Genomic DNA, 14,588 nt, shown 5'->3' on the forward strand with positions numbered 1-14,588 from the left:
TGATTGACCCTCGATAGGTTTACCTTACGTCAGCAAATCAGAAAGTGGGGCGGGTCTTCATGGGAATCATGGGTGGAGCTATGCTCAGCATCCCAGCACTTTGAAAACAACACAAAAAGGAGAGTTATGGTAGACCTACCTTTGTTAACTCCCTTTCCTTGAAGTCCATGGGAACCACAGGGGACATCGGGGTTGTAGGCGGATCCAGGGGGTCCGAGGCACCAATCAGCGAAGCTCTTTTAAGATTTTACCCAGCATGCCCGGGCCCTCTCCCCTACAACCCCGCCTCCAGGCTACTGCCGCCAGTTTTTGGTAACAAGCCGAGAGCAGGAAGCGGAGAAGAGAAAAGGACAGAGAACACACATGCCCAGAGACTCATACATACATAGCATGAACATGGAATGGTCAGAACGGGTCACAGTATCAGAACATCACGTAAAGGTGGCAAATTAGAAAGGGTGGGCGCCCTGTGGTTCCCATGGACTTCAAGGAAAGGGAGTTAACAAAGGTAGGTCTACCATAACTCTCCTTTTCCTTGTCAGGGTCCATGGGTCCCACAGGGGACATCGGGGATGTCACAAGCCGTATTCTAAGGGAGGGAATTTGCCTGAGGTGTCAGCAGAACCCGACGACCGAAGGAGGCATCCTGGGAGGCGAACGTGTCAAAGGCGTAGAACTTAATAAAGGTCTGGACGGATGACCACGTTGCAGCCTTGCACAGCTGTTCGGCAGAAGCACCCCTGCTTGCTGCCCATGAAGGACCAACCGCTCTAGTAGAGTGTGCCTTGACAGCAGCCGGAATGGGCCTGTTAGACTGAAGATATGCCTGTTGTATAGCCATGCGAATCCAGCGGGCAATGGTTTGTTTACCCGCTGGCCAACCCTTTTTGTGAAAACCATATAACACAGAGGGAATCTGATTTCCTGACCGATTTAGTGCGGTCGATATAGATGGTCAGAGCTCTGACCACATCGAGCAACTTTTCCTCTGGTGAGAGATCATCTGAAGTGAATGCAGGTACCACGATTTCCTGGTTCACGTGGAATTTTGACACAACCTTGGGCAGGTAGGAAGACTTAGTCCGTAACAATGCCCTGTCACTGTGGAACACCAGGAAGGGTGATTTACACGATAGTGCAGATAGGTCCGACACCCTGCGTGCGGAGGCAATGGCCAGAAGGAAGACAGTTTTGGCTGTCAGCCATTTAAGCTCCACTGATGGTAGTGGTTCAAACGGTGGTTTAGTTAGTGCTTGTAGCACTAAAGATAAGTCCCACGGAGTAGTGGGAGGGACAAAGGGAGGCTGTATGCGTACCACTCCCTGTAAGAATGTGCGTATGTCAGGTAAAAACGCAATCTTTCTCTGAAACCATACTGAGAGGGCTGAGATCTGGACTTTCAGAGAAGCCAGTCTTAGTCCCAAGTCCAATCCTTTTTGAAGGAAGGCCAATATCCTGGCTATTTTGAAAATCTTGGGGTCATATTTATTAGAATTGCACCAAGTGAAAAAGGAATGCCATGTCCGGTAGTATATTTTTGAAGATGCTGGCTTGCGAGCCTGGATCATCGTCTTAGCCACCTTGTCAGAAAAACCCTTGCTCTTTAATAAGGCAATTTCAAGAGCCACGCCGTCAAAGACAGGCGCTGAGGGTCTGGATGAAGACATGGCCCCTGACTCAACAGATCTTGACGAAGAGGCAATGGCCAGGGGGGCTGGTGTGTCAGTTGTTGTAGGTCCACGTACCAGTGTCTGCGTGGCCAGTCTGGGGCAATGAGAAGGAGAGTTCCTCCTTCTTGCCTGAACTTTCTGATCACCCTGGGGATCATGTTTATCGGAGGGAACACGTATGGGAGGTGAAACTTCCACGGTACGGACAGGGCGTCCGTGAAGCAGGCCTGAGGGTCCCTGGTCCTTGCCCCGAAGCATGGGACTTTGAAGTTGTGTCTGGACGCCATGAGGTCTACGTCTGGCGTGCCCCATATTTGCGTCAGACTGACAAACACCTCCGGGTGTAGGGACCACTCCCCCGGGTGGATATCCTGTCGGCTCAGGAAGTCCGCCTCCCAGTTCAGGACTCCTGGGATGAAGACTGCCGACAGGGCTAGGAGATGTTCTTCCGCCCAGGTAAGAATCCTGGAGACCTCCCGGAGAGCGGCGACACTTCGGGTTCCTCCCTGGCGGTTTATGTATGCCACCGCCGTGGCGTTGTCTGACCTGATCTGAACAGGTTTTCCCTGTAACAGATCCTGAGACTGAAGTAGGGCATTGTAGGCTGCTCGAATCTCTAGAACATTGATGGACAAGCGAGATTCTGGTGCGGTCCACACGCCTTGCAAGGACCGGGATCCTACTACCGCCCCCCAGCCTCGCAGGCTGGCGTCTGAAGTTAGAACTATCCATTCCTTGAACCAGAATAGTCTCCCCTGGTTTAGGTGGTCCATCTGTTCCCACCACAGGAGGGAATCTTTGACCTCCTGTGTTAGGGAGAGAAACGTCGATTTGACGTGTTGTGGTAAACCATCCCATTTCGCCAGGACAAGACCCTGGAGTGGACGGGAGTGGAACTGTGCCCACTCGACCATGTCGAATGTGGACACCATCCGACCCAATATTTTCATGGCCCAGTGAACCGAGACTCTTGGTCTCTGAGCAAAGGTCTGGATTCGCTGAATTAGATCCCTGGCCTTGTCGTTTGGGAGAAACAGTCGCAGGGCTCTGGTGTCCAGTAGAGCTCCCAGATGCACCATTCTCTGGGAGGGGATCATGGAGGATTTTTCCCAGTTGAGGAGCCACCCATGAGCCTGTAAAATGGAGATCGTTGTCTGCAGGTGGGATGTTAGGACCTCTGGTGACTTGGCTACGATCAACAGGTCGTCAAAGTAGGGGAAGACCCTGATTCCCTGCTTGTGTAGAAGCTCTGCTATTATTGCCATGATTTTTGTAAAAATCCTTGGCGCCGTTGCTAGGCCGAATGGAAGGGCCTGAAACTGGTAGTGACTCTTGAGAATCGCAAAACGCAGATACTTCTGGTGGGCAGGTAGGATGGGGATGTGGAGGTATGCGTCTCTGATATCTAGTGAGACCATGTAATCCCCCTCCTCTAGAGCCAGGATGATAGTCCTCAAGGTCTCCATCCTGAACTTTGTGACTTTTACCACTTTGTTCAGAGCTTTGAGGTTTAGAATGGGGCGGAACGTACCATTTGGTTTTGGCACCAGAAACAAGGTTGAGTAGAAGCCGAGGCCTCTCTGGTGCCCAGGCACGGGAACAATGACCCGCGACCGAAGCAAGGTCTGTAGGATGACCCGCAGTTGTTCTGCTTTGCATGGGTCTTTTGGGAGACCTGTGCAAAAGAATCTTCTTGGGGGGGCCTTTGAGAAGGATATGGCGTACCCCTGCGACACTACCTCCCTCACCCAGGCATCCTTTGTAGTGGATAGCCACTGGTGAGCGAAGTACAGGAGTCTGCCTCCCACTTGGGGGTCCGCCTGTGGGAGGCTGGCCCGTCATGCGGAAGGCTTGTCGGCCTTGGGAGGAGCCAGTCTGGCGGCCCAAGGCTGCTTGGGTTTGGGTTTGCCAGTCTTATGAGCGGGCGAGGGTCTGGTGTAGGACTGACCTCTGGCCTTGCCTTGGGGGCGAAAGGGCCGAAAGGACTGGGTCCTAGGCCTTTGAGGTAGAGCCGTAGGGAGGCAGGCTGTCTTAGCTGACGCCAAGGAGGCCACAATTTTATTTAACTCCTCCCCGAATAAGTTTTCCCCTTTAAAGGGCAAGAGTTCCAGAGTCCTTTTTGACTCCAGGTCCGCCTTCCATGACCGAAGCCAGATAATCCGGCGTGCCAGAACTGAGCTGGCGGAGGCTCTGGCAGCTAGGGTGCCGGCATCCGACATAGCATCCATAATGTATGATGCTGCCTGTTTGATGTGTTGCATACACAACCGTGCATCCTCTGATGCGACTGGGGCCAGTTCATCCTCTATTACTTGTAACCAAGGTGAAATGGCCTTTGCCGCCCAGGTAGCTGCAATGGTAGGCCTCTGAACTGCCCCTGCATAAGAAAATGCTGCCTTGAGAGCATTTTCAAGGCGCCTGTCTGTCTGGTCCTTCAGAGCTGACCCTGAGGATACAGGGAGCACTGAAGGTTTAACCAACCTAGACACGTGCGCGTCCACCGTGGGAGGAATTTCCCATGGGGTGCAATCTTCTGGTGGGAGAGGGTATCTAGCCAACATCTTTTTGGGGATATTGGCTCTTTTCCCTAAGGCCTCCCACTGATCTTTCCTAATTTCTGATAAATGATCAGAATGTGGGAACTGGGCCTTAATTACCTTCTGCTTTTTAAAGACGTCCCTGGTCTTAGCAGTGGGTTCAGGTTCATCTGCATCTGACAGAAGAACCTCCCTGATAGCATAAATAAGGCCTGCTATATCAGGGGCCTCAGCCTGAGAAGCGGGAGGATCAGTAGGCATAGGGTCATCCTGATCGTCATCTGGCATGATGTCGCCATCATCTGCATTATCGGGGTCATCCCCGCCCTCGTCTGTGTCATCAGAGCCATCCCTGGTTGCCGGTAGCAACGGATTTATCAAGGATCTACTGGGTTGTGCAGCATGTGGCAGTAGCTTCTGCATAGCTGCCGTAGTCTGCTGCAAGGTCTGCACCGTGGTCGACAGAGCATCCACCCATGGTGGAGGGGGCTGTACTACAGGGGGTGCTACAGCATTAGGGAGACGGTCCACCAGGGTGCCCAACAGCTGTTGAAAGGCTGCCCATGGTGGTTGAGCAGGAGGGGTAAAGCAATTGACACATAGCCCATCCTGGATGACATCCATGTCAGACAGACCTGCAGCGCAGCTCTTGCAAGACAAGAGCATGGGAGATTCTGTCTGATTGCGCCCCCGTTTGGACATTGTGTGAACACTCCCAACAATAGGGGGGGTACAGTGCACAGTAGGTAACTCAGTACAAGAGGACCTAGAGTGATCCACTGACAGTATGTGACCTCTGAGGTAAAAACCTCACTTAGAAGTAAAGTGGATAGTTTAAGAAAAAAACTGACAGAGAAAAAAAAGTACTAGCACAAAGTCACATACACACTATATTAGGCAATATAAATGAGCTAACACACCCTATATCAACCACAATACTCTATGGAGCAAAGGGGGAATGAGGGTGGCTGTGAAAAGTACTACTTAGCCTGTAGCCGGTTTCACAGGGGAGAGAGATGTGCCCGACCTCTGGAGACCTGCGTGCTGCTGTAATGGCGCCGGTCCAAGAGAGGGGGGGCGGGCACAAGTAGATTCAGCTAATGGACGGCAGATCTCGCGGAGATTGGCGCCAAAGCTGGGGGAGGGACTGCAGGCCAAGCGCCACCTCCCCTTGCTGGACTTCCCCCACCGGAGCATAAGAGCCAATAGAAAATGGGTCCCCCCAGGCCCAGCCTGCCGCTCTGTCCCCGGTGGTCTAGTGGGGTCCCTAGCCGAAGCGAGTGCCCACGCCAGCTACCGCGGGCGTCTCCCAGCGCGCCGCGGTAAGACAGCGATTAGTGCTTCCATAGGAAGCCTTACCTGCTCCTAATCCGGCCACGCTGTCAGGGGAGAGACGTCAGGCGCTGACGTCACCCCCGCCGTCTGCCTCAAGAGGTTCTGAGGAGGTCGGCGCCGGGAGGAGTGATGCAGACGCTCACTCCGCCGTCAGTCACTGACAGCGGGGAGCGTCTTCTGCCGCGAGCGGCTTCTGCCGCAGCAGCGGTAGATTTAAAAATAAAAATGAAAAGCTTCGTATGGAATCACCTCAAGGAGGTGATTCCTGCTGAATTAAAGGTGCGTCTGCTTCCTGCAGGCACCAACTAAAAAACTGGCGGCAGTAGCCTGGAGGCGGGGTTGTAGGGGAGAGGGCCCGGGCATGCTGGGTAAAATCTTAAAAGAGCTTCGCTGATTGGTGCCTCGGACCCCCTGGATCCGCCTACAACCCCGATGTCCCCTGTGGGACCCATGGACCCTGACAAGGAAACGTTGGTTTTTCTGTGCGATCGATGGAGGGAAACCATTTGATTCTCCTCCATGGGTGGAAAAAGTATTTAACATCGGCCATAAACTATCGATGATTTGAAATCGTCGATGGTCATCCCTATTAAGAAATCTTTGCCCCCCCTGCATGCGCCAGTGCCTTTTGTGGCCAATAATTTGGATTCTCATCCAAATGGGGAGAGTTGGCAGGTATAAATTGTACAGTGCTGCCTCTTATGCCAGCTGCTTAATATACAGGTCACAAGTAGCGCTATAGCAGGGGTGGGGTCATAAAGGCTGAGCGATATAATGGGATTAATATCATTGCACGCACCTTGGTGCTGGGTAATGAGGATGAGCCCTGCAGCGGTGGCATTAGTGGTTTGTGGTATGCGCAGTGGTGCTATGAGTGTGGCATATTTCTGAATGCATGTTAATAGCTGCAGTATCTCATTACAATGTTCTCTGTACCCAGCTTCCACTATGGATGTCCCAATTACAATGGTGCCCAAATCCTCAGCTGGCACGGATTCTATTGGACCCATGATTGGCATCATTGCCTTAGTCATTCTGATGGTGGCACTAATCGCTTTCTTTCTTGCGTATCGACACTGGCAAAAAGACAAAGAAAGCCGAAACCGGACCGTGGCATATATCGCTACCAGGCCCGTCAGCTCGGACTATGAAGTGCCAGGTAAGTCGACTATAAACAAGTGATGGTGATCTAGGATACATGGCTAATGGCCCTCGGGCAAGGGGCAGCATCCAATGATATGGGTGTTTAATGACAGTATGTATGAAATGGGTGGAGTCTTTGTCTAGGTGGGAGTGGCTATAAATGGGTTATAACTCTTGTATGGGATACCTCCAGGCTAGAAGACTACTTGCTGAAGGAGACTATACACAATAATATATACTGTACAATGTGTTGTGTAATGTGTCCGTTATCTGAAGTGGGTGTAAGTAACTGTGATCTGCATGAGACAAGTATTATGGATAAACTATAACTCAGGAACTGCAACTGAAGTAACTACTGAATGGTTTGTAGCATACAGACTTATTTGTACAGACTGATGAGACCAGTGTTTAAAAGCAAAATAACCTCTAGTGAATGGTGTTACCAAACGCCGAGAATACCGCTCAATATATATATTAATCCATATAGGACATTGATTACCCCTAAGGGAAATACGGAATACACAACACAGGGACGGGTGATACATATTCACGTATCTGTTATTCTTTATCTCACTTTACTATACTGTAGTTAATGTTATGATTAGCCCTAATATAGGGCACTTTCTGAACAATAAAATGATTAGGGTAACACACCCTCCATAAACCTGTATTCTACATAATACACAACTCAACCAATATAAAAAATGGTATATAAAACAGACATTTTTGACATTTTATTCTGTGGCGGGAAAAGTGCATCCGATTTTTTTTTTTTTTATTGGTTTCCATTGCTCTCTTTTGACTAATATATTGTAAATGGGTTATACTCATTCTACAAAGATCATTAAATGCATCTACCAGCCCCAAATAACAAGTATCCAGCATTATAAAGACCAGCACACAATCAACAGCAACCTAATGGCCACCAGGCAATAAGGAGCCCCCTGTGCACCCGAGCTGGCCACCATAGTTTGCCCCCTGTGCACCCGAGCTGGCCGCCATAGTTTGCCCCCTGTGCACCCGAGCTGGCCGCCATAGTTTGCCCCCTGTGCACCCGAGCTGGCCGCCATAGTTTGCCCCCTGTGCACCCGAGCTGGCCGCCATAGTTTGCCCCCTGTGCACCCTAGCTGGCCGCCATAGTTTGCCCCCTGTGCCCCCTAGCCGGCCGCCATAGTTTGCCCCCTAGCTGGCCGCCATAGTTTGCCCCCTGTGCACCCTAGCTGGCCGCCATAGTTTGCCCCCTAGCTGGCCGCCATAGTTTGCTCCCTGTGCACCCTAGCTGGCCGCCATAGTTTGCCCCCTGTGCACCCTAGCTGGCCGCCGTAGTGTGCCCCCCTGTTGGCCACCGTAATGTGCCCCCCTGTTGGCCGCCTTAATGTGCCCCCCAGCTGGCCGCTACAGTGTGCCCCCCATGCACCCTAGTTGGCAGCCTTAATGTGCCCCCATGCACCCTGTTGGCCGCCTTAATGTGCCCCCCAGCTGGCCGCCACAGTGTGCCCCCCATGCACCCTAGTTGGCCGCCTTAACGTGCCCCCCATGCACCCTAGTTGGCCGCCTTAACGTGCCCCCCATGCACCCTAGTTGGCCGCCTTAACGTGCCCCCCATGCACCCTAGTTGGCCGCCTTAACGTGCCCCCCATGCACCCTAGTTGGCCGCCTTAACGTGCCCCCCATGCACCCTAGTTGGCCGCCACAACGTGCCCCCCATGCACCCTAGTTGGCTGCCACAATGTGCCCCCCATGCACCCTAGTTGGCCGCCTTAACGTGCCCCCATGCACCCTAGTTGGCCGCCTTAACGTGCCCCCCATGCACCCTGTTGGCCGCCGTAATGTGCCCCCCCTGTTGGCCGCCGTAATGTGCCCCCCCTGTTGGCCGCCGTAATGTGCCCCCCCTGTTGGCCGCCGTAATGTGCCCCCCCTGTTGGCCGCCGTAATGTGCCCCCCCTGTTGGCCGCCGTAATGTGCCCCCCCTGTTGGCCGCCGTAATGTGCCCCCCCTGTTGGCCGCCGTAATGTGCCCCCCCTGTTGGCCGCCGTAATGTGCCCCCCCTGTTGGCCGCCGTAATGTGCCCCCCCTGTTGGCCGCCGTAATGTGCCCCCCCTGTTGGCCGCCGTAATGTGCCCCCCCCCTGTTGGCCGCCGTAATGTGCCCCCCCCCCTGTTGGCCGCCGTAATGTGCCCCCCCCCCTGTTGGCCGCCGTAATGTGCCCCCCCCCCTGTTGGCCGCCGTAATGTGCCCCCCCCCCTGTTGGCCGCCGTAATGTGCCCCCCCCCTGTTGGCCGCCGTAATGTGCCCCCCCCTGTTGGCCGCCGTAATGTGCCCCCCCCTGTTGGCCGCCGTAATGTGCCCCCCCCTGTTGGCCGCCGTAATGTGCCCCCCCCTGTTGGCCGCCGTAATGTGCCCCCCCTGTTGGCCGCCGTAATGTGCCCCCCTGTTGGCCGCCGTAATGTGCCCCCCTGTTGGCCGCCGTAATGTGCCCCCCTGTTGGCCGCCGTAATGTGCCCCCCTGTTGGCCGCCGTAATGTGCCCCCCTGTTGGCCGCCGTAATGTGCCCCCCTGTTGGCTGCCGTAATGTGCCCCCCTGTTGGCCGCCGTAATGTGCCCCCCTGTTGGCCGCCGTAATGTGCCCCCCTGTTGGCCGCCGTAATGTGCCCCCCTGTTGGCCGCCGTAATGTGCCCCCCCATGCACCCTAGTTGGCCGCCACAACGTGCCCCCCATGCACCCTAGTTGGCCGCCACAACGTGCCCCCCATGCACCCTAGTTGGCCGCCACAACGTGCCCCCCATGCACCCTAGTTGGCCGCCACAACGTGCCCCCCATGCACCCATTATGGCCGCCGTAATGTGCCCCCCTGTTGGCCGCCGTAATGTGCCCCCCTGTTGGCCGCCGTAATGTGCCCCCCCATGCACCCTAGTTGGCCGCCACAACGTGCCCCCCGTGCACCCTAGCTTGTTTTACAATCCCTCATTGATTTTCAGATTATTAGGCAGTCATATCAGTCTATCATGCTTAACCAGTGTGTAATATATTTGTAATATATTTGTTAACATTATCTTTCTAATTACTGATTATATGTATTTCTAGATGTGCCATCTGGATATTTACACTACTACACTAACCCCAGTTACCATACACTGTCTCAGTGTGGTCCCATCCCTCCCCCGGTGCCCAGCAGCCAAGACAGACCTGGATCTAAGAAGGTAATTGTGTCTCCTGTGTATTTTATAAAATAATATAGTGTAATACAGGAAGTGCTGCTAACTGATGGGGCATTACAATATAGGTACTTGTGTAGTTTCATGGCGGCAGTTACGTAGTTAGAGCAGCGTCCCTTTCAGAATGAGCATAGTTTTCCTGCGGCTTGCTTAAGTAGTTATCGTAGTCAGGCATCCCTGTCAGTATCTGTTCCCGCCTGTTCGTGGCCAACCGGAGCTTAAGTAGTTAGCGTAGTGAGTCAGGCGTTCCTGTCAGTATCAGCGTCGTGTTCACGGCCAGCTGGAGCTTACGCAGTTAGCGTAGTCAGTCAGCGTTGCGCAGTTAGCGTAGTCAGTCAGCGTTGCGCAGTTAGCGTAGTCAGTCAGCGCTTATTACATTGTGTGGGAACTATTGACCATTTTAACCTGCCTGACATGACAGGTGTGAATGTGTTCCTGAAACACCCCCACTATCCCCGCTTCGGGCTTGCTGCGCTCGCCTCACTTTATAAAATCAACTCCATGCCGACGTGGATTGTGGGGGGTATGATCAAGTCTGGTGACTCTCCGTTAGGCAGCCATTGGGCTACGTTGACAACATAGCTTAGCCTGCCGCCGTGAAACTACACAAGTACCACAATATATTATATATAGTCGAAATACTGACGCTGGAATCCCGACTGCCGCAATGCTGGCAATTTCTCCCTCTATGGGTGTCCACAACACCCATAGAGGGAGAATAAAATTAGTGTGCCGAGCGTAGCGAGGCACCAGGCCCGCTGCATGGCGAGCACAGCGAGGCCGCAGGGGGGGGGGGGGGGGGGAGGGGGGGGCAGCGATCCATGGCCCCCATTGTCAGTATTTCGGCGGTTGGGATTCCAGCGTCGGTATTTCGACCGACGGGATTTCGTACTGAATCCATTTCTACATGGTGGTAATTGAGCTTTTTCTATAGACGAATTGCAATCCACATTTCTCTAACGTGATGAATGCAGAGAGAGAAAGAATGAACGGCTTCAGCCCGGAACACAATGCCACCTTGCCAGCTGACTGGAAGCATCAGGGTGCACCTATAATACACAAAGGTACAGTACATGGGATATTAATACACAAACACCCGTGTTTCTTCTCAAATTATTTCTGCACAATGAATAGGATGCGTTGTGTGTTTGTGTAGAGTTATGGCAGAAATAAAGCACTGTCTGATGCTGTTTCATTTGATAAGCCAATTAACCTCATTATGCAAAGGGCACCTGTGAGGCATTTACAGCCATTCTCCATTATACATATTATATGCTGCATAAACAGTTGTCCTGGATAACACAGGGCTGGCACCTGTCACTCCAACATGTTTTAGGGCTGATCCTTAATGATAATGAGCATTATACATACCGTTTTTCCACCATATGGCATTAATATACATATTTTCTTGTGTATATCATCATTATGTCAAATATGCACCTGTAGTTAAAGGAAATACAGTACATAATAACTTATTTTGATTGCAGGGAGGAATTGCATTGACAGAAGCTACAGCGCTGGTGTTTACTTTAATAGGGGCAACGGTGAGTATTCCATCCACAGTGCCAGTGATTGTGGGGTATCTGGTCTGATCGCCACCAACAGGGCAGCCAAGAGGGAGAGGGAGGGGGAGTGGGTACTAATTACCCGGGCCCAGGCTTGCTGGAGGGGCCCCGCAGGGGCCCTGGTCCGACCCCTCTCTTCCCCCTCTATCCTTCCCGGGTAGCAACAGCAGCGCACACTTCTACCACATGCGCTGTGCTGACAGCAGGCTCAGCATGAATGTCTCACTGACAGCGTGAGAGGTCATGCTGAGCCTGCTGTCAGCACAGCACATGCTGTAGGTGTGTGCTGCTGCTGCTGCTGCTGAGATTACGGTTTTTAAAGTTTTCTTTCATCCTCCTCTGAACATTTTGGGTGCGTGGCCTAAGTGCGGGATGTTCCCACACTTAGGCCACGCCCCAAAATTTTACCAGGTCCCGGCATTCCTCTCGGCTGCCCTGGCCACCAATGTCGTACATATGCCCCTTTCAATCTGGCCACTTGGCAATTACTTGGCTTTTTTGAGTGCCAGGTAATTTTGCCGGGTGCAGCCAGCCCCCATTCACAACACCTACAAATTACCGGGTTAAAGTTTCAACCCGGGAATTTGCAGAAGAACTCGAGTTTTTTGGTGGTGTGAAAGGGTCAACATGGGTCTTCAATGTTGTCACTCCAACCCTGGTCAAGAGCAGGTTTGGAGTGCTGTATACTGTAGTGTGCTGTGATACAGTATAATATACTATCATCTGTGCTGTAAGACCCGTGTTGACCCTTTCACACCACCGAAAAAACTCGGGTTCTTTCGCAAATTCCCGGGTTGAAAAGCTTTTAACCTGGTCTGAAGGGGGTAAAAATGTGTAAGTACAGACCCTGCAACGTAAATTATGATTGACTTTACATGGAAAAAAAAAAATTAAGGAATATCCCAATTTGTGCTTCCAAATCCAAAATCTTCTTGTGTGTTCACAATGAGGGGGCGTGGCCAAGGTTCTCACAAACGGACCAATGGGCTTTTCGCTCGTTTCCCATTTGCTGATGACCATACTAAATGGTAATGAAGATCAGGGCTCGTCACATAAAATACAAAGGTTCTAGGCCTTCTGATTCTTGTGTCTTCAGCCAATGGTGCTTATCCATTGAAGCCTCTGCAACAACGCATTTAGATTTAGCCTTTATTAAGCAGCGTAATGGAGTATATATCCCCCCAATACAGCCTGACTAGTGCATTCTCCATTCTGCTACTTATAATGTGACGGAGGTAATCTCTCCTGTCCGGGCCTGTGCAGTGAACTGGGGAATGTAGCTGGCAAAACACAGTAAAATAACCAATGTAAGCTAATCTGAAAACCCATGCGATGTGAGTCACGGGAACATGCGGTGTCTTCCAGAGTATGTGAAACATGCCGTCAGTAACAGCTCCTTGAACAGTGAGAATCCTTATGCTACCATCAAAGATATCCCAATGCTGATATCCAAAACCTCAGAGGGGAATTACATGGAGATGAAGTCCCCGGTCCATCGGGAGATGTCATATGCTGAGATTGGACTGTTTGATGAGGATGCTATGTACCAGGTGGACTCAGAGGAGCAAGGTAAGGGCTACCATCGGATACACAGCACTGAGGAACTAAGATGTCCTGACTTGTCAGGCAGAACATGGTACTGTAGCTTATTTGTACCTTTAGGAATCCTTCACATCTAGGGCAACAAAGGTTCAATTAAGACCTCTGCATCCATGAACGGTATTTCAAACAATGCTGCGGTTTGACCCCATGAGAACGATATAACGAGAGAGTACATTGCTTATTTCCATGTATACAAATAACATATGTTTGTTCCTCTTTATAGACAGCTTTGCACTTGGAGCTGGCGCAGCATCCACCAGTTCCCCACGTAACAGTCTCCCAACAAACCACTACGATTCTCCGAAAAACAGCCACATCCCCAGCCACTACGACATGCCACCAGTACGACAGTTTCCACCATCTCCCGGAGCTAAGCGGAAAGCATGAAGTACGTGTCTTGTGGAATAGGAGGTGGGACCTTGTGGATCAACACCAATGAAGCCCAATTGGTGGGCCTTGTTCCTACAGCCGCTATGTTCAGGATCTGTGGAAGACTTTGTGCTTTGTTTACAAAATAATGGTTCTGGGTCCATTGGGGTATAACGGAGATGGATTGTTATAGATATTCTCATTTTAAACTTCACAGATGTAAGTTTGGAGACTGGTCTCCATGTAGAACATTCCTCTGAAGGCATCTATGGCATCTTCTGAAGCTGAAGACAATATTAGTGGACATCTAATATGGGAAAAGATGCTCTACTCTTAGACTGTGTAGCATTCGCTTTGGACTGTTTACCATATGATATTGGTGATCATGTTTGAGATGGGATAATGTATATCCGACATATTATTGGATGCCAGGACTGAATTTTTGTCTAAGCATGGACAATTCCGTCTTCTGCGTCCCAACACGCCGATTATTCCTTCCTAAACTGTGGATACTAGTAGCGCCAGGGAATGTGCCATACCTTAATGGCCACAGAAGAAAGACACTTTGCTGCATTCATTTATGGGTGGATTTTGGACCAGAATTTAAGTGTGTTGGAAAATGTCCTTGGCGCTTTGTAGTTTGGATTCTATTTCTTGTTATTACTAGCCATGAAGATTAAGGGTAAAATTAGGGTTCATGCTCCAGATGTTTTGCTGGATTGGAAAAAGCATGGTAGAGTCTCAGAAGCTCTTGTGCAAATCCTGACCTGCACTTACTATATGGTGGTCATTAAAGAAAATAAGTGACTCATTAAAGCAAACCGGTAGTTTTTAAAAGTTTAGTTTGTATTTCTTTGTATTGTGCGTGTAATACATAGTTACTTTGCTGCGGGGTGGGGTGGTCTGTGTAAGAAGGCTGTGCGAGCAGATCTCTGTGCTCTGTGGGGGTGGTGCTGGGCATGGTCATGTTGTCATGTTGTAGCTCCGCTTTGTATTGTATGTTGTAGCTCCGCCTCCGTAGGTTCCTATTGGTTCGCCCACTTGTTCTCCTGATGTTTGGAAACATCCCGGCCATTCTAAGAGAATAGGAAATTATGGTGTAAAATGCGACCGACAATTCAGTTACCCTGGATTAGGGGGTGATTCCTGGA

The 14,588-nt window shown here is 51.3% G+C and overlaps 1 protein-coding gene across 4 annotated transcripts in view; it reads left to right on the forward strand.

The window, feature by feature from the left end:
• The window catches only part of PEAR1 (platelet endothelial aggregation receptor 1), a 91,961-nt gene extending 77,687 nt beyond the window's left edge, over positions 1 to 14,274 (forward strand). For all 4 annotated transcript variants that reach the window (XM_083167110.1, XM_083167111.1, XM_083167113.1 and 1 more), the window contains 6 exons: positions 6,483 to 6,701; positions 9,771 to 9,886; positions 10,836 to 10,965; positions 11,389 to 11,445; positions 12,832 to 13,035; positions 13,292 to 14,274. In XM_083167110.1, the coding sequence (XP_083023236.1) occupies positions 6,483 to 6,701; positions 9,771 to 9,886; positions 10,836 to 10,965; positions 11,389 to 11,445; positions 12,832 to 13,035; positions 13,292 to 13,455 (890 nt within the window). In that variant the 3' untranslated portion in view covers positions 13,456 to 14,274. The remainder of the gene's footprint in view (positions 1 to 6,482; positions 6,702 to 9,770; positions 9,887 to 10,835; positions 10,966 to 11,388; positions 11,446 to 12,831; positions 13,036 to 13,291) is intronic.
• The last annotated feature ends 314 nt before the right edge of the window (positions 14,275 to 14,588 follow it).

Source organism: Crinia signifera, chromosome 12 (genome assembly GCF_055691185.1).
Source record: "Crinia signifera chromosome 12, ASM5569118v1, whole genome shotgun sequence".
Classification (NCBI taxonomy): Eukaryota; Metazoa; Chordata; class Amphibia; order Anura; family Myobatrachidae; genus Crinia; species Crinia signifera.